At 58.5% G+C, this 18,546-nt stretch overlaps 1 protein-coding gene across 3 annotated transcripts in view; it reads left to right on the top strand.

The window, feature by feature from the left end:
* LOC132805488 (aquaporin-9-like) overlaps positions 1–14,241 on the top strand; it is a 16,250-nt gene extending 2,009 nt beyond the window's left edge. For all 3 annotated transcript variants that reach the window (XM_060820596.1, XM_060820597.1, XM_060820595.1), the window contains exons 3-7: positions 3,221–3,347; positions 6,162–6,299; positions 9,010–9,128; positions 11,027–11,244; positions 12,795–14,241. In XM_060820596.1, coding sequence (XP_060676579.1) covers positions 3,221–3,347; positions 6,162–6,299; positions 9,010–9,128; positions 11,027–11,244; positions 12,795–13,026 — 834 coding nt within the window. In that variant the 3' untranslated portion in view covers positions 13,027–14,241. The remainder of the gene's footprint in view (positions 1–3,220; positions 3,348–6,161; positions 6,300–9,009; positions 9,129–11,026; positions 11,245–12,794) is intronic.
* Positions 14,242–18,546: the final 4,305 nt, after the last annotated feature.

Below are 18,546 nucleotides of genomic sequence, written 5' to 3'. Positions count from 1 at the left end.
AGGGAGTGGGAGCTGTGGGAGGGTCAGTGCTGAGGGAGCGGGCACTGTGGGAGGGTCAGTGCTGAGGGAGCAGGCACTGTCGGAGGGTCAGTGCTGAGGGAGTGGGCACTGGCGGAGGGTCAGTGCTGAGGGAGCAGGAGCTGTCAGAGTGTCAGAGCTGAGGGAGCAGGCTGTGTCGGAGGGTCAGAGTTGAGGGAGCAGGCGCTGTCAGAACGTAGAGCTGATGGAATGGGCGCTGTCAGAGGGTCAGAGCTGAGGGAGCGGGCACTGTCAGAGGGTCAGAGTTGAGGTGGTGGGTGCTGTCGGAGGGTCAGTGCTGAGGGAGCAGGCACTGTCTGAGGGTCAGTGCTGAGGGAGCGGGCGCTGTCGGAGGGTCAGTGCTGAGGGAGTGGGCGCTGTGGGAGGGTCAGTGCTGAGGGAGCGGGCACTGTCGGAGGGTCAGTGCTGAGGGAGCGGGCACTGTCAGAGGGTCAGAGTTGAGGTGGTGGGTGCTGTCGGAGGGTCAGTGCTGAGGGAGCAGGCACTGTCTGAGGGTCAGTGCTGAGGGAGCGAGCATGTTGGAGGGTCAGTGCTGAGGGAGCGGGCGCTGTCAGAGGGTCAGTGCTGAGAGAGTGAGTGCTGTGGGAGGGTCAGTGCTGAGGGAGTGGGCGCTGTGGGAGGGTCAGTGCAGAGGGAGTGGGCGCTGTGGGAGGGTCAGCGCTGAGGGCGTATGTGCTGTCGGAGGGTCAGTGCTGAGGGAGTGGGCGCTGTGTGAGGGTCAGCGCTGAGGGAGTGGGTGCTGTCGGAAGGTCAGTGCTGAGGGAGTGGGCACTGTCTGTGGGTCAGAGCTGAGGGAGCGGGAGCTGTCAGAGGGTCAGAGCTGAGGGAATGGGCACTGTCTGAGGGTCAGAGTTGAGGTGGTGGGCGCTGTCGGAGGGTCAGTGCTGAGGGAGCGGGCGCTGTCGGAGGGTCAGTGCTGAGAGAGTGAGTGCTGTGGGAGGGTCAGCGCTGAGGGAGTGGGCGCTGTGGGAGGGTCAGTGCAGAGGGAGTGGGCGCTGTGGGAGGGTCAGCGCTGAGGGTGTATGTGCTGTCGGAGGGTCAGTGCTGAGGGAGTGGGCGCTGTGGGAGGGTCAGCGCTGAGGGAGTGGGTGCTGTCGGAGGGTTAGTGCTGAGGGAGTGGGCACTGTCTGTGGGTCAGAGCTGAGGGAGCGGGAGCTGTCAGAGGGTCAGAGCTGAGGGAATGGGCACTGTCTGAGGGTCAGAGTTGAGGTGGTGGGCGCTGTCGGAGGGTCAGTGCTGAGGGAGCAGGCGCTGTCGGAGGGTTAGTGCTGAGGGAATGGGCACTGTCTGAGGGTCAGTGCTGAGGGAGTGGGCACTGTCTGAGGGTCAGAGTTGAGGTGGTGGGCGCTGTCAGAGGGTCAGTGCTGAGGGAGCAGGCGCTGTCGGAGGGTCAGTGCTGAGGGAGCGGGCGATGTCGGAGGGTCAGTGCTGAGGGAGTGAGCACTGTCGGAGCGTCAGCGCTGAGGGTGAGGGCGCTGTCGGAGAGTCAGAGCTGAGGGAGTGGGCGCTGTGGGAGGGTCAGTGCTGAGGGAGCGGGCGATGTCGGAGGGTCAGTGCTGAGGGAGTGTGTGCTGTCGGAGGGTCAGTGCTGAGGGAGCGGGTGCTCTGGGAGGGTCAGTGCTGAGGGAGTGGGCGCTGTGGGAGGGTCAGTGTTGCGGGAGTGGACGCTGTGGGAGGGTCAGTGTTGAGGGAGTGGGTGCTGTGGGAGGGTCAGTGCTGAGGGAGTGGGCGCTGTCGGAGGGTCAGTGTTGCGGGAGTGGACGCTGTGGGAGGGTCAGTGCTGAGGGGGTGGGTGCTGTGGGAGGGTCAGTGCTGAGGGGGTTGGTGCTGTGGGAGGGTCAGTGCTGAGGGAGTGGGTGCTGTGGGAGGGTCAGTGTTGCGGGAGTGGACGCTGTGGGAGGGTCAGTGTTGAGGGAGTGGGTGCTGTGGGAGGGTCAGTGTTGTGGGAGTGGACGCTGTGGGAGGGTCAGTGTTGCGGGAGTGGACGCTGTGGGAGGGTCAGTGCTGAGGGGGTGGGTGCTGTGGGAGGGTCAGTGCTGAGGGGGTTGGTGCTGTGGGAGGGTCAGTGCTGAGGGAGTGGGTGCTCTGGGAGGGTCGGTGCTGAGGGAGCGAGCGTGTTGGAGGGTCAGTGCTGAGGGAGTGGGCGCTGTGGGAGGGTCAGTGCTGAAGGAGGGTCAGTGCTGAGTGAGTGGGTGCTGTGGGAGGGTCAGTGCTGAGAGAGTGGGTGCTCTGGGAGGGTCGGTGCTGAGGGAGCGAGCGTGTTGGAGGGTCAGTGCTGAGGGAGTGGGCGCTGTGGGAGGGTCAGTGCTGAAGGAGTGGGCGCTGTGGGAGGGTCAGTGCTGAGGGAGTGGGCGCTGTGGGAGGGTCAGTGCTGAGGGGGTGGGCGCTGTGGGAGGGTCAGTGCTGAGGGAGTGAGTGCTGTGGGAGGGTCAGCGCTGAGGGAGTGGGTGCTGTGGGAGGGTCAATGCTGAGGGAGTGAGTGCTGTGGGAGGGTCAGTGCTGAGGGAGTGGGGGCTGTGGGAGGGTCAGTGCTGAGGGGTGGGGGCTGTGGGAGGGTCAGTGCTGAGGGAGCGGGGGCTGTGGGATGGTCAGTGCTGAGGGAGTGGGTGCTCTGGGAGGGTCGGTGCTGAGGGAGCGAGCGTGTTGGAGGGTCAGTGCTGAGGGAGTGGGCGCTGTGGGAGGGTCAGTGCTGAAGGAGTGGGCGCTGTGGGAGGGTCAGTGCTGAGGGGGTGGGTGCTGTGGTAGGGTCAGTGCTGAGGGAGTGGGTGCTGTGGGAGGGTCAGTGCTGAGGGAGTGGGTGCTGTGGGAGGGTCAGTGCTGAGGGAGTGGGTGCTGTGGGTGGGTCAGTGCTGAGGGGGTGGGTGCTGTGGGAGGGTCAGTGCTGAGGGAGTGGGTGCTGTGGGAGGGTCAGTGCTGAGGGGGTGGGTGCTGTGGAAGGGTCAGTGCTGAGGGAGTGGGTGCTGTGGGAGGGTCAGTGCTGAGGGTGTGGGTGCTGTGGGAGGGTCAGTGCTGAGGGAGTGGGTGCTGTGGGAGGGTCAGTGCTGAGGGAGTGGGTGCTGTGGGAGGGTCAGTGCTGAGGGAGTGGGTGCTGTGGGAGGGTCAGTGCTGAGGGAGCAGGCGCTTCCTTTTGATGAGTCAGTAATTACCCAGGCCATCTCTCCCTCTCGGTTCTCTATACCAGCTGTTTGGATGTGGAGCTGTAGCGCAGATGGTCGTCAGTCACACGACACGAGGTGAATTCCTGTCGGTCAATCTCGGCTTCGGACTCGGGGCAACATTCGGAATTTACATTTCCGGAGGGATCTCAGGTACACCTTGGCAAAAGCCAGGAATCCTAGATTTACCCTGGCTGGAATGACAGACCAGAATCTATTCCAGGGGTTTGGGGTGGGTTATATACAGAATAACAGATCCCCGGGAGGGAGTTACAGACTGGAATCTAATCGAGGGGTTCGGGGTGGGTTATATACAGAATAACAGATACCCGGGAGCGAGTTACAGACTGGAATCTAATCGAGGGGTTCGGGGTGGGTTATATACGGAATAACAGATACCGGGAGGGAGTTACAGACTGGAATCTAATCGAGGGGTTCGGGGTGGGTTATATACAGAATAACAGATACCCGGGAGCGAGTTACAGACTGGAATCTAATCGAGGGGTTCGGGGTGGGTTATATACAGAATAACAGATACCCGGGAGGGAGTTACAGACTGGAATCTAATTGAGGGGTTTGGGGTGGGTTATATACAGAATAACAGAATCCCGGGAGGGAGTTACAGATTGGAATCTAATTGAGGGGTTTGGGGTGGGTTACATACAGAATAACAGAATCCCGGGAGGAAGTTACAGATTGGAATCTAATCGAGGGGTTCGGGGTGGGTTATATACAGAATAACAGATACCCCGGGAGGGGTTTACAGACTGGAGTCTAATCGAGGGGTTCGGGGTGGGTTATATACAGAATTACAGATACCTGGGAGGGAGTTACAGACTGGAAACTAATCGAGGGCTTCGGGGTGGGTTATATACAGAATAACAGATATCCGGGAGGGAGTTACAGACTGGAATCTAATCGAGGGTTTCGGGGTGGGTTATATACAGAATAACAGATACCCGGGAGGGAGTTACAGACTGGAATCTAATCGAGGTGTTTGGGGTGGGTTATATACAGAATAACAGACACTCGGGAGGGAGTTACAGACTGGAAACTAATCGAGGGGTTCGGGGTGGGTTATATACAGAATAACAGATACCCGGGAGGGAGTTACAGACTGGAATCTAATCGTGGGTTTCGGGGTGGGTTATATACAGAATAACAGATACCCGGGAGGGGTTTACAGACTGAAATCTAATCGAGGGGTTCGGGGTGGGTTATATACAGAATAACAGATACCCGGGAGGGGGTTACAGACTGGAGTCTAATCGAGGGGTTCGGGGTGGGTTATATACAGAATAACAGATACCTGGGAGGGAGTTACAGACTGGAATCTAATCGAGGGGTTCGGGGTGGGTTATATACAGAATAACAGATACCCTGGGAGGGGGTTACAGACTGGAATCTAATCGAGGGGTTCGGGGTGGGTTATATACAGAATAACAGATACCCCGGGAGGGGGTTACAGACTGGAGTCTAATCGAGGGGTTCGGGGTGGGTTATATACAGAATTACAGATACCTGGGAGGGAGTTACTGACAGGAAACTAATCGAGGGGTTCGGGGTGGGTTATATACAGAATAACAGATACCCCGGGAGGGGGTTATAGACTGGAATCTAATCGAGGGGTTCGGGGTGGGTTATATACAGAATAACAGATACCCCGGGAAGGGGTTACAGACTGGAGTCTAATCGAGGGGTTCGGGGTGGGTTATATACAGAATAACAGATACCTGGGAGGGAGTTACAGACTGGAAACTAATCGAGGGGTTCGGGGTGGGTTATATACAGAATAACAGATACGCAGGAGGGAGTTACAGACTGGAATCTAATCGAGGGGTTCGGGGTGGGTTATATACAGAATAACAGATACCGGGAGGGAGTTACAGACTGGAATCTAATCGAGGGGTTCGGGGTGGGTTATATACAGAATAACAGATACCCGGGAGGGAGTTACAGACTGGAACCTAATCGAGGGGTTCGGGGTGAGTTATATACAGAATAACAGATACCCGGGAGCGAGTTACAGACTGGAAACTAATCGAGGGGTTCGGGGTGGGTTATATACAGAATAACAGATACCCAGGAGCGAGTTACAGACTGGAATCTAATCGAGGGGTTCGGGCTGGGTTATATACAGAATAACAGATACCCTGGGAGCGGGTTACAGACTGGAATCTAATCGAGGGGTTTGGGGTGGGTTATATACAGAATAACAGATACCCGGGAGGGAGTTACAGACTGGAATCTAATCGAGGGGTTTGGGGTGGGTTATATACAGAATAACAGATACCCGGGAGGGAGTTACAGACTGGAATCTAATCGAGGGGTTCGGGGTGGGTTATATACAGAATAACAGATACCCAGGAGGGAGTTACAGACTGGAATCTAATCGAGGGGTTCGGGGTGGGTTATATACAGAATAACAGATACCCAGGAGCGAGTTACAGACTGGAATCTAATCGAGGGGTTCGGGGTGAGTTATATACAGAATAACAGATACCCGGGAGGGAGTTACAGACTGGAATCTAATCGAAGGGTTCGGGGTGGGTTATATCCAGAATAACAGATACCCGGGAGGGAGTTACAGACTGGAATCTAATCGAGGGGTTCGGGGTGGGTTATATACAGAATAACAGCTCCCCGGGAGGGAGTTACAGACTGGAATCTAATCGAGGGGTTCGGGGTGGGTTATATACAGAATAACAGATACCCGGGAGGGAGTTACAGACCGGAATCTAATCGAGGGGTTTGGGGTGGGTTATATACAGAATAACAGAGGGTGTTACACTTCCAGCCCCTACACCCCCTTCCTATCTCTGTCACCCCCTCCAGCTCCCACACCCCCTTCCTATCTCTGTCACCCTCTCCAGCCCCCTATCACTTCCTGTCTCTCTTCCTCTCTCTCTGTCTGTTGATGTGAAAGGGGCCATGTGAATGCACACTGTTGTTGTTGTTGTCCTGCAGGGGGTCACCTGAATCCAGCTGTGTCTTTCAGCCTGTGCCTCCTTGGGCGGTTCCAATGGAAGAAGTTGCCGTTTTACATGTTCTTTCAGACCCTGGGGGGGTTTGTCGGGGCTGCAGTTGTCTACGGGGTACATCACGGTAGGTCACCCCCATGACCCTTCCTCCAGGGTCAGGGTCTGTAGGTGGGGTCAGATTCCACCCGCCTCCCCAAGTCCTGTCCCATTCCAGTCCTCATTCCCACCCGGCATTCCACCCTGACACAGCTTCCTTGGCTTCTCCCTGTACATAACTGTACACGTTCCCAAAATTTCCATATTTACCCAGTATTCCCCCCTCTCTCCCCATTCCCCAGTATTCCCCCCTCTCTCCCCATTCCCCAGTATTCCCCCCTCTCCCCCATTCCCCAGTATTCCCCCTCTCCCCCCATTCCCCCGTATTCCCTCTCTCCCCATTCCCAGTATTCTCTCTCTCCCCCATTCCCCAGTATTCCCCCCTCTCCCCCATTCCCCAGTATTCCCTCTCTCCCCCATTCCCCAGTATTCCCCCCTCTCCCCCATTCCCCAGTATTCCCCCTCTCCCCCATTCCCCCGTATTCCCTCTCTCCCCATTCCCAGTATTCTCTCTCTCCCCCATTCCCCAGTATTCCCCCCTCTCCCCCATTCCCCAGTATTCCCTCTCTCCCCCATTCCCCAGTATTCCCCCCTCTCCCCCATTCCCCCGTATTCCCTCTCTCCCCATTCCCAGTATTCCCTCTCTCTCCCCATTCCCCAGTATTCCCTCTCTCTCCCCATTCCCAGTATTCCCTCTCTCTCCCCATTCCTCAGTATTCCCTCTCTCTCCCCATTCCTCAGTATTCCCCGTCTCTCCTCCATTCCCCAGTATTCCCTCTCTCCCCCATTCCCCAGTATTCCCCCCTCTCCCCCATTCCCCAGTATTCCCCCTCTCCCCCATTCCCCCGTATTCCCTCTCTCCCCATTCCCAGTATTCCCTCTCTCTCCCCATTCCCCAGTATTCCCTCTCTCCCCCATTCCCAGTATTCCCTCTCTCCCCCATTCCCCAGTATTCCCCCCTCTCCCCCATTCCCCAGTATTCCCCCTCTCCCCCCATTCCCCCGTATTCCCTCTCTCCCCATTCCCCCGTATTCCCTCTCTCCCCATTCCCCAGTATTCCCTCTCTCTCCCCATTCCCCAGTATTCCCTCTCTCCCCCATTCCCAGTATTCCCTCTCTCCCCCATTCCCCAGTATTCCCCCCTCTCCCCATTCCCCAGTATTCCCCTCTCCCCCCCCATTCCCCCGTATTCCCTCTCTCCCCATTCCCCAGTATTCCCTCTCTCCCCATTCCCCAGTATTCCCCCCTCCCCACATTCCCCCGTATTCCCTCTCTCCCCATTCCCAGTATTCCCTCTCTCTCCCCATTCCCCAGTATTCCCTCTCTCCCCCATTCCCCAGTATTCCCTCTCTCCCATTCCCCAGTATTCCCCCTCTCCCCACATTCCCCCGTATTCCCTCTCTCCCCATTCCCAGTATTCCCTCTCTCTCCCCATTCCCCCGTATTCCCTCTCTCCCCATTCCCCAGTATTCCCTCTCTCCCCATTCCCCAGTATTCCCCCCTCTCCCCCATTCCCCAGTATTCCCCCTCTCCCCCCATTCCCCCGTATTCCCTCTCTCCCCATTCCCCAGTATTCCCTCTCTCCCCATTCCCCAGTATTCCCCCCTCTCCCCCATTCCCCAGTATTCCCCCTCTCCCCCCATTCCCCCGTATTCCCTCTCTCCCCATTCCCAGTATTCCCCCCTCTCTCCCCATTCCCAGTATTCCCCCCTCTCTCCCCATTCCCCAGTATTCCCTCTCTCCCCCATTCCCCAGTATTCCCCCCTCTCCCCCATTCCCCAGTATTCCCTCTCTCCCCCATTCCCCAGTATTCCCCCCTCTCCCCCATTCCCCAGTATTCCCCCTCTCCCCCCATTCCCCCGTATTCCCTCTCTCCCCATTCCCAGTATTCCCCGTCTCTCCTCCATTCCCAGTATTCCCCCCTCTCCCCCATTCCCCAGTATTCCCTCTCTCCCCCATTCCCCAGTATTCCCCCTCTCTCCCCCATTCCCCAGTATTCCCTCTCTCCCCATTCCCAGTATTCCCTCTCTCTCCCCATTCCCAGTATTCCCTCTCTCTCCCCATTCCCCCGTATTCCCTCTCTCCCCATTCCCAGTATTCCCTCTCTCTCCCCATTCCCCAGTATTCCCTCTCTCCCCCATTCCCCAGTATTCCCTCTCTCCCCCATTCCCCCGTATTCCCTCTCTCCCCATTCCCAGTATTCCCTCTCTCTCCCCATTCCCAGTATTCCCTCTCTCTCCCCATTCCCCAGTATTCCCTCTCTCCCCATTCCCCAGTATTCCCTCTCTCCCCCATTCCCCAGTATTCCCCCCTCTCTCTCCCATTCCCCACTATACCCCCTCTCTCCCCCATTACCTGGTATTCCCTCTCTCCCCCATTCCCCTGTATTCTCTCTTTCTCCAGTACTCCCCCCCTCCCCTATTCTCCAGTATTCCCCCTCTTTCTCCCATTCCCCAGTATTCCCTCTCTCCCCCATTCCCAGTATTCTCTCTCTTTCCACCATCCCCCGCATTCCCCCTCTTTCCCCAGTATTCCCCCTCTCTCCCCTGTTCCCCAGTATTCCCACTCTCTTCCCCCATTCCCTAGTATTCCCCCTCTCTCCCCAACTCCTCAGTATTCCCTCTCTCTTCCATTCCCCAGTATTCCCACTCGCCCCATTCCCGAATATACCCTCTCTCCCACAGACCCCAATGGAGATGGGTCTCAGGGTGTGACAGTGTTCCTGTATTTCTCCTGCAGATGGGATCCATGCCGTTAACAACGGGACTTTGTCTGTCACCGGGCCACGTGCCACAGCCTTCATTTTCGGCACCTACCCTGCACCGTTCCTCACCCTTCCCAATGGCTTTATTGACCAGGTACCCGGACCTTCCGATCTGCTATCCTGCAATTTCTCGCTCTGATACTTGGATGGGCTTCAGCAGAGATGGGAACCTCAACTGGGTCCTGCCTGATAATTCCATACAATGTTACACAGCGCACGCACACTCAGCGCTGACCCTCCGACAGCACCCGTACACTCAGCGCTGACCCTCCCAGAGCACCAGCTCCCTCAGCGCTGACCCTACCACAGCATACGCTCCCTCATCACTGACCCTCCGACAGCACCCGCACACTCAGCGCTGACCCTCCCAGAGCACCAGCTCCCTCAGCGCTGACCCTACCACAGCATGCGCTCCCTCATCACTGACCCTCCAACAGCACCCGCACACTCAGCACTGACCCTCCGACAGCACCCGCACACTCATCGCTGACCCTTTGACAGCACCCGCACACTCATCGCTGACCCTCTGACAGCACCCGCACACTCAACACTGACCCTCTGACAGCATCCGCACACTCAGCGCTGACCCTCTGACAGTGCCCGCACACTCAGCGCTGACCCTCCCAGAGCACCAGCTCCCTCAGCACTGACCCTCCCACAGCGCCCGGTCCCTCAGCACTGACCCTCCCACTGCGCCCACTCCCTCAGCACTGACCCTCCAACAGTGCTCACTCCCTCAGCACTGACCCTCCGACAGCGCCCGCACACTCAGCACTGACCCTCCAACAGCAACCACTCCCTCAGCACTGACCCTCCGACAGCGCCCGCACACTCAGCACTGACCCTCCCACAGCACCCACTCCCTCAGCACTGACCCTCCCACAGCGCCCGCTCCCTCAGCACTGACCCTCCGACAGCGCCCGCACACTCAGCACTGACCCTCCCACAGCACCCACTCCCTCAGCACTGACCCTCCCACAGCACCCGCTCCCTCAGCACTGACCCTCCGACAGCGCCCGCACACTCAGCACTGACCCTCCCACAGCAACCACTCCCTCAGCACTGACCCTCCCACAGCGCCCGCTCCCTCAGCACTGACCTCCCACAGCGCCCGCTCCCTCAGCACTGACCATCCCACAGCGCCCGCTCCCTCAGCACTGACCCTCCCACAGCACCCACTCCCTCAGCACTGACCCTCCCACAGCGCCCGCTCCCTCAGCACTGACCTCCCACAGCGCCCGCTCCCTCAGCACTGACCATCCCACAGCGCCCGCTCCCTCAGCACTGAACCTCCGACAGCACCCACTCCCTCAGCACTGACCCTCCCACAGCGCCCACTCAGTCGCTCTGTCTCTATCACTGACTGCAACATGAGAGCAAGTGAGAGAGAAAAAGAGAGAGAGAGAGAGACCAGCAGGGAGAGAGAGATAGAGGGTGAAAGAGAAGGAGAGAGGGAGGGGGCGAGGGAAGGGAAGGGTGAGAAGAAGGGGAAGAGGGAGAGGAAGGGGTAGAGGGAGAGAGAGAGGTGAGGGAGGTGTTGGGTGAGTAGATGTGTGAGGGTGTTGGGAGAGAGGGGATTGGGGGGAGATTTGTGAGAGGGGGTTGGGGGTGTGGATGGGTGAGGGGGTGGGGAGAGAGGGGGTGGGGAGTAGATGTGTGAGGGTGTGGGGAGAGAGGGGGTGGGGAGTAGATGTGTGAGGGTGTGGGGAGAGAGGGGGTGGGGAGTAGATGTGTGAGGGTGTGGGGAGAGAGGAGATTAGGGGGAGATTTGTGAGGGGGGTTGGGGGTGTGGTTGGGTGAGGGGGTGGGGAGAGAGGGTGTGGGGTGGGGAGAGAGAGAATGGTGGGTGTGAGCGTGTTTGGGGGCGGGGATGGATTTCCCAGAATGCCTCAGTGTCGATGGGGGGGGGGGGGAGGGGAAACAGAGGGCCGTTTCCCTGCAGCCCACCCCTTGCCCGTTGGTGACTCCCGTCTTCCGTGCCTCCCCCCGCAGTTGATTGGCACCGGCACCCTCCTCCTGTGCATCTTCGCGGTGGTGGACTCCCAGAACTACGGCGCTCCCAAGATCCTTCAGCCCATCTTCATCGGCCTATCCGTGGTGGCCATTGGAATGTCCATGGGCTCCAACTCCGGTTACGCCATCAATCCCGCCCGAGACTTCGGGCCGCGTCTGCTCACCCTGGCAGCGGGATGGGGCACCGAAGTCTTCACGTGAGTAACTCCCTCCCACCCCCCCCCGCCTCACCCCCAGTCACGGGACTGGGACCAGCTGGGCGTGCCCAACCACCCCCCCTCACCCCACCCTTCCCTGTTACCCCATAACCCCCTGCCCTCACCTGCCCGCTCTCCCTCCCAGATCAGCCTGGGCCCCTTTCCCCACCCCCCCCTCCCCCAGTCGATGGCGTCCTTCCACCTGGGATCTTGCTGTGCGGGGGCTGCCACAGTTCCAGCTGCAGTCATCGCCTGGGTGGTGATGCTGAGTCAGAGAGAGAGAAAGAGAGAGAGAAGGAGAGAGAGAAAGGGGGGGGGGGTGATAGTCAAAGAGAGAGAGAGAGGGATAGTGTGAGAGAGTCGGGGGGAGAGAGAGAGGGGGATAGTGTGTGTGTGAGAGCGGGAGAAAGATAGTGAGGGAGAGGGAGCGATATTGAGAGAGAGAAGGATAGTGTGAGAGAGTCGGGGGGAGAGAGAGAGAGAAAGAGAGCCAGAGAGATAGTGAGGGAGAGGGACAGCGATAATGAGAGACAGAAAGTAAGAGAGGGAAAGAAAGAGAGAGCGAGAGCGCGAGAGAGATAGTGAGGGAGAGGGAGAGAGAGAAGGAGTAAGAGAGGGAGCGATATTGAGAGAGAGAGAGAGGGATAGTGTGAGAGAGTTGGGGGGGGGAGAGAGGGAGAGAGGGATAGTGTGTGTGTGTGTGAGAGAGAGAGAGAGAGCGAGAGCGAGAGATAGTGAGGGAGAGGGATAGAGATAGTGAGAGACAGAAAGTAAGAGAGAGAGAGAGAGAGAGACCAAGGGAGACAGAGAGAGAGAGAGAGATGGATTGTGTGAGAGAGTGGGAAGGAGAGAGAGCAAGAGAGAGAGAGGGAGGGATAGTGTGTAAGAGAGGGAGAGAGAGAGAGAGAAAGAAAGTTTGTGAGACAGGGAGCAATTCAGAGAGCAACGGTGACAGAGAGAGAGGGATAGGAAGAGGGAGAGTAACAGAGAAATAGAGTGAGAGCGCCACAGTGAGACAGAGAGAGAGAGTGCAAGAGTGAGAGAGGGAGTGAGCGAGAGAGTGAGCAAGAGGGGTGGGGGGGGCATTGGGAAATGATACCCCGAGGGGTCAACTCTGAGGTGATTGGCTTCCTTCTGAACAACCCCACCGTGGGGGTGTGGGTAGTGTCAGGTCACCAAGTTCTTGCATCGTATTGATCCTGGGGGATGGGGTCAAGGATTGAGGTGGTCAAACGTCCAATCAAACCACGGGGTCCGCCTCGAGCTCACCGCCTTCCGCCTGGGGTCAAAGGTGAGGGCTCCGGTCGACCTGCGGCCATCCATCAATGAGTTGGGAGTTGCCATATTCCATGGGGGCCGTTGGGAGGGGCTGGGCAGGGGGTTGGAGAGGGTTGAGCCCACCCTCGATAGGTTGGCTGGTGCCATTCCTTGGGCAGAGGGGGTGGGGGTCGGAAGTGTTGGTTAGTTAGGGGTTCGGAGGAGGGGAGGGGGATGTGGTCACCGGTCACTGTCTCTGACCAATCGCCTGTCCTTGTTTCTGCCGCCCACAGGGCCGGGAACGGTTGGTGGTGGATCCCCATTGTGGCGCCCATGGTGGGCGCAGTGCTGGGGGCCCTGGTCTACGAGTTGCTGGTGGAGCTGCACCACCTGGAGGCCAAGTCGGGTGCCGCCGACTACGCCGCTGAGGAGACGCTGAAGGGGACGGCTGCCGGGGGCAAGGACGGCCCGGCCGTGCGGAGGGACAAGGCCGGAGCGGATGACCAGTTCGTCATGGCGATGTGAACGGGAAGGTGGGGGGGGGGCGGAGGGTGGGGAAGGTCTACTCTCCCTCCATCTTCACCCCCAACGTTACCTCCCCCCCCCCCCCCCGGAATCCCTCCCAGGGATGGATGGGTGGGGGGATGCGCTGGGGATGTGAGCGAACAGATACCAGAGAACTCCCGTCGCCGGGGTCAGGTGGTCAGCATCACCCTCCCTCCCTCCCCCCCCAATTTCTGTCCACACCTCCCCCACCCCAACCACTTTCTGACCCAACCCCGTCCGTCCACTAAATGCGCCCCTCCCCCCAACACCAGCGTGGCCCATTCCATCCAAGGGTTCACACCCCCTCCCAGCCACTACACCCCCTCCCTATCTCTGTCACCCCCTCCAGCCCCTACACCCCTCCCTATCTCTGTTACCCCCCTCCAGCCCCTACACCCCCTCCCTATCTCTGTCACCCCCCCAGCCCCCTACACCCCCTCCCTATCTCTGTCACCCCCTACACCCTCTCCCTATCTCTGTTTCCTTCTACACCCCCTCCCTATCTCTGTCACCCCCTCCAGCCCCAACACCCCCTCCCTATCTCTGTCACCCCCTCCAGCCCCCTACACCCCCTCCCTATCTCTGTCACCCACTCCAGCCCCACTCCCACCACATCTCCCCCTCGGCCCAACCCAAGCCACGATCCTTGACCCTAGCACAGTGCACTCTGACCCTTGACCCGGGGCACTGCGGACACCCCACCCCGACGCTTGAAGCTGGTACAAAGTGGAGGTGGGGGGGGGGGGGGGGGCGCCCTGACCTGGCAACAATGGGGTCGGCACCCATCACCCTCTCTACTTACACCCCCCCACACAGCTCCCTCACTGAGCTCTGAGGCCTGGTTGCCGAAGCCTGGCACACTAGGCCTCAGCCTGCCCGTTGCCCGGGGAAACCACCTCCGCCCACTCTCACCTCCGAGTGCGGAGGCACCAGGAATCGTACTTTAGCCGCCGGTCAGCAACCGGCAGCGACTGGTTTGATTCTCTGCTGGGAGATAACCCCTCTGCAGGAGAATGCTGGGGAGAGGGGGGGGGAGACAGGAGAGAGTTCCATGTCTGTGTCTTACCTCGCCCTCCCATTCCCCCCCGTTCTCTACTTGCACCCTCCAGCGCTTGTATCATACGCATTTCCAATGCTGCTTCTCTGATTGTGTACTGAAACGTGAGATTAAATTCGGGAATATTTAAAGGAAAACTGACTCTGTGTGTGTATGTGCGTGAGTGCGTGTCTGTGTGAGTGTGTGTGTCTGTGTGTGTGTGTGGGTGACTGTGTGTGTGTGTGAGACTGAGAATGTGGGTGCGTGAGTGAGTGTATCTGTGTGTATGTTTGTGTGTGTCTGTGTATGTGTGTGTAAGTGCATGTGTGTGAGTGTGTATGAATGTGTGTGTGTCTATGTAAGTGTGTCTGTGTGTGTGAGCATGTGTGTTTGTTTGTATGTGTGTATGAGTGAGTGTGTGTAAGTGTGTGTTTGTGCATGTGTATGTGAGTGTGTGTTTGTGTGTGTGTATGTTTGTGTGCATGTGCGCACGTGTGTGTGTATGTCTGTGTGTGTGTATGTGAGTGAGTTTGTGTGTGTGTGTAAGTGTGTGGGTGTTTGTGTCTGTGTGTGTGTTTGTGTGTGTGTAAGTCTTTGTGTCTGTGTGTGTGTATTTGTATGTTTGCGTATGTGTGTATTTGTGTGTGTGTTTGTATGTTTGTGTGTGTGTATTTGTGTGTGTGTTTGTGTCTGTTTTTGTGTGTGTGTTAGTATGTTTGTGTGTGTGTGTTAGTATGTTTGTGTGTGTGTGTTTGTATGTTTGCGCGTGTGTATTTGTGTGTGTCTGTGTTTGTATGTTTGTGTGTGTGTATTTGTGTGTGTGTTTGTATGTTTGTGTGTGTGTTTGTGTCTGTTTTTGTGTGTGTGTATTAGTATGTTTGTGTGTGTGTTTGTATGTTTATGTGTGTGCGGATGTGTGTTTATATGTTTGTGTGTGTGTGTTTGTATGTTTATGTGTGTGCGGATGTATGTTTATGTGTTTGTGTGTGTGTGTTTGTATGTTTATGTGTGTGCGGATGTGGGTTTGTATTTTTGTGTGTGTGTGGATGTGTGTTTCAGGGTGGGGGAGGGTGTTATGCAATGGGGAGGGTCACTCTCCAGAGGACAGAGAGAGACCCAATATCTAATGGGCCTGTTTATTCCTGTCCCTACGGTGTCACTGGCTGGGCCTAGCATTTATTGGGCAGAGGGGAAAGATATAAAAGGGACCCGAGGGGCAACTTTTTCACACAGAGGGTGGTACGTGTGTGGAACGAGCTGCCAGAGGAAGTGGTGGGGGCTGGTACAATGACAACATTTAAGAGGCATTTGGATGGGTATATGAATAGGAAGGGTTTGGAGGGATATGGGCCGGGTGCTGGCAGGTGGGACTAGATTGGGTTGGGATAGCTGGTCGGCATGGACGGGTTGGGCCGAAGGGTCTGTTTCCGTGCTGTACATCTCTATGCCTCTAATTGGATACTGCAGATGCTGGAGATCAGAGTCAAGATTAGAGCGGTGCTGGAAAAACACAGCAGGTCAGGCAGCATCCAAGGAGCAGCATTTATTGCCCCTTGAGAAGGGGGTGGCGGGGAGGGGTGAGCTGCCATCTTGAACCGTTGCATTCCCCCCTCCCCCCCACACCGTGTGGTGTAGGGACACAGAGCCCCCATTAGGGAGGATTCTGACCCCGAAAGAATGGCCGAGATATTTCGGGATGGTGTGTGTGTGTGTGTGAGGGAGGGGTCACAGAGGGGCTGGTGTTCCCCACCCTGCTTCCCCACCCCCACCCGTCCAGGGGGGTTGAGGTGATGGGGTCGGGTAGGTGCTGTCTCAGGAGCCTGGCTGCAGTGGGTCTTGTAGACGGTACACCCTGCTGCGACTGGGGGGAGTGGGAGGGGAGGGGGTGGTGTTTGTGGGTGTGGTGCCGATCGAGGGGGGAATGGGGGAGGTGCTTTGTCCCTGGACGGTGCCGAGCTTCTCGAGTGTTGTCCCTCATCCAGGGGCGAGTGGGGAGTATTCCCCCACCCTCCTGACTCGTGCCTCGCCGATGGTGGGACAGGGAGGAGGGAGTCAGGAGGGGAGGAATACTCTCTGCGGGATTCCCAGCCTCTGACCGAGCGTGCGGTCTCGTGAGCTGGTTTAGAGAGCGCGGGGAGTGAGGCGGTCTTAAAGTCTCTCCTTTTACCATGAGGTGAGGCCTCCATTATATTAAAGTGAAAGGTTATAGTTGAATTGAGCTGGGTTAAAATTCTCCCCGCTCCCTTGAACTCCGAAACAATTTCTCTGAGTGCGGCGGTGACTGATGAATGAGTGAACCCTGGTCCCCAAATCGTCGATAATTCTGGGGAAGATATAGATCCGGGGGGTCCCCCATTGCTGTGGGGAGGGAGGGCAGTCAGGCAGATGGCAGCTAAGTCCCGCGATTCCTTCCTCCCCCCAACAAAATCGAAATCGGCTCAGCAGGGGTGATGCGTGGCGGCTGCAGTCGGTGGGTGCGCCTGTACGCCTGGTGGGGAAGGGGTCAGATTGATGCCAACTGCCTCAGAGCACGGACGTTACCAGTTCCTCAGGAGAGTTAGGTCAGGATGGGGTGGGGCGGGGGGAGGAGAGGGAGTGGGGGACGCGGGGGAAGGGAAGGGTCGCATTGCCCACAGAGGCTTGGCACGGAGGGGGTGGGTGCGGGAGGAGCGAGCGAGGGAGGCGCCGTCAACCAGTCGGTGGGAATCGGCCGCGCGCGCGGCTCAGGAAGGTGCGGTCAGCTCAGTCCACCCCGGGCTCCCCCCCCCCACCCCCTGGCGAACCCCAGGCTGTGGGAGATCAGCCATGGGGGGAGGGGGTGTGAAACAGAACTTCCCTCGGTTAGGGGGGAAAGGGACGTTCCGAATAATGGTGATAAAAACACCCCAAGTCATAGCCGGGGGCAAGGAAATCGGACCAGGCTACACGTGACTCCAGACCCCCACGGCGACGGGTCTGGGCCGAAACGTGACTCCAGACCCCCATAGCGATAGGTCTGGGCCTACATGTGACTCCAGACCCCCACGGCGTCGGGTCTGGGACTACACGTGACTTCAGACTCCCACGGTGACGGGTCTGGGCTTATAAGTGACTCCAGATCCCCACAGCAATGGGTCTGGGCCTACACGTGACTCCAGACCCCCACGGCAATAAGTCTGGGCCTACACGTGACTCCAGACCCCCATGGTGACAGGTCTGGGCCTACACGTGACACTAGACCCCCACGGCGATGGGTCTGGGCCTACACGTGACTCCAGACCCCCACGGTGACAGGTCTGGGCCTACACGTGACACTACACCCCCACGGTGACGGGTCTGGGCCTACACGTGACACTTGACCCCCACGGCGATGGGTCTGGGCCTACACGTGACTCCAGATCCCCAAGGCGACGGGTCTGGGCCTACATGTAACTCCAGACCCCCACGGTGATGGGTCTGGGCCTACACGTGACTCCAGACCCCCATGGTGATGGGTCTGGGCCTACACGTGACTCCAGACCCCCACGGCGACGGGTCTGGGCCTACGCGTGACTCCAGACCCCCACGGGGGCGGGTCTGGGCATACGCGTGACTCCAGGCCCTCCAGGGCGACGGGTCTGGGCCTATGTGTGACTCCAGACCCCCAAGGCGACATGTCTGGGCCTAAGCGTGACTCCAGACCCTCCACGGCAATGGGTCTGGGCCTACGCGTGACTCCAGACCCTCCATGGCGACGGGTCTGGGCCTACATGTGACTCCAGACTCCCACAGTGATGGGTCTGGACCTACACTGACTCCAGACCTTCCACGGTGACGGGTCTGGGCCTACGCGTGACTCAGACCCTCCACGGTGACAGGTCTGGGCCTACGCGTGACTCCAGACCCTCCACGGCGACGGGTCTGGGCCTATGCGTGACACCAGACCCCCACGGCGATGGGTCTGGGCCTACACGTGACTCCAGACACCCACGGCAATGGGTCTGGGCCTACACGTGACTCCAGAACCCCACGGTGATGGGTCTGGGCCTATACGTGACTCCAGACCCCCATGGCGATGGGTCTGGGCCTACAAGTGACTCCAGACACCCATGGCGACAGGTCTGTGCCTACACGTGACTCCAGACTCCAACGGCGACAGGTCTGTACCTACACGTGACTCCAGACTCCCACGGCGACGGGTCTGGGCCTACACGTGACTCCAGACCCCCACGGCAATGGGTCTGGGCCTACACGTGACTCCAGAACCCCACGGTGATGGGTCTGGGCCTATACGTGACTCCAGACCCCCATGGCGATGGGTCTGGGCCTACAAGTGACTCCAGACACCCATGGCGACAGGTCTGTGCCTACACGTGACTCCAGACTCCAACGGCGACAGGTCTGTACCTACACGTGACTCCAGACTCCCACGGCGACGGGTCTGGGCCTACACGTGACTCCAGACCACCACGGCGACGGGTCTGGGCTACACGTGACTCCAAACC

This window comes from Hemiscyllium ocellatum, chromosome 50 (assembly GCF_020745735.1).
Source record: "Hemiscyllium ocellatum isolate sHemOce1 chromosome 50, sHemOce1.pat.X.cur, whole genome shotgun sequence".
NCBI classification, from domain to species: Eukaryota; Metazoa; Chordata; class Chondrichthyes; order Orectolobiformes; family Hemiscylliidae; genus Hemiscyllium; species Hemiscyllium ocellatum.
This window is presented reverse-complemented; position numbering and strand designations above follow the sequence as displayed.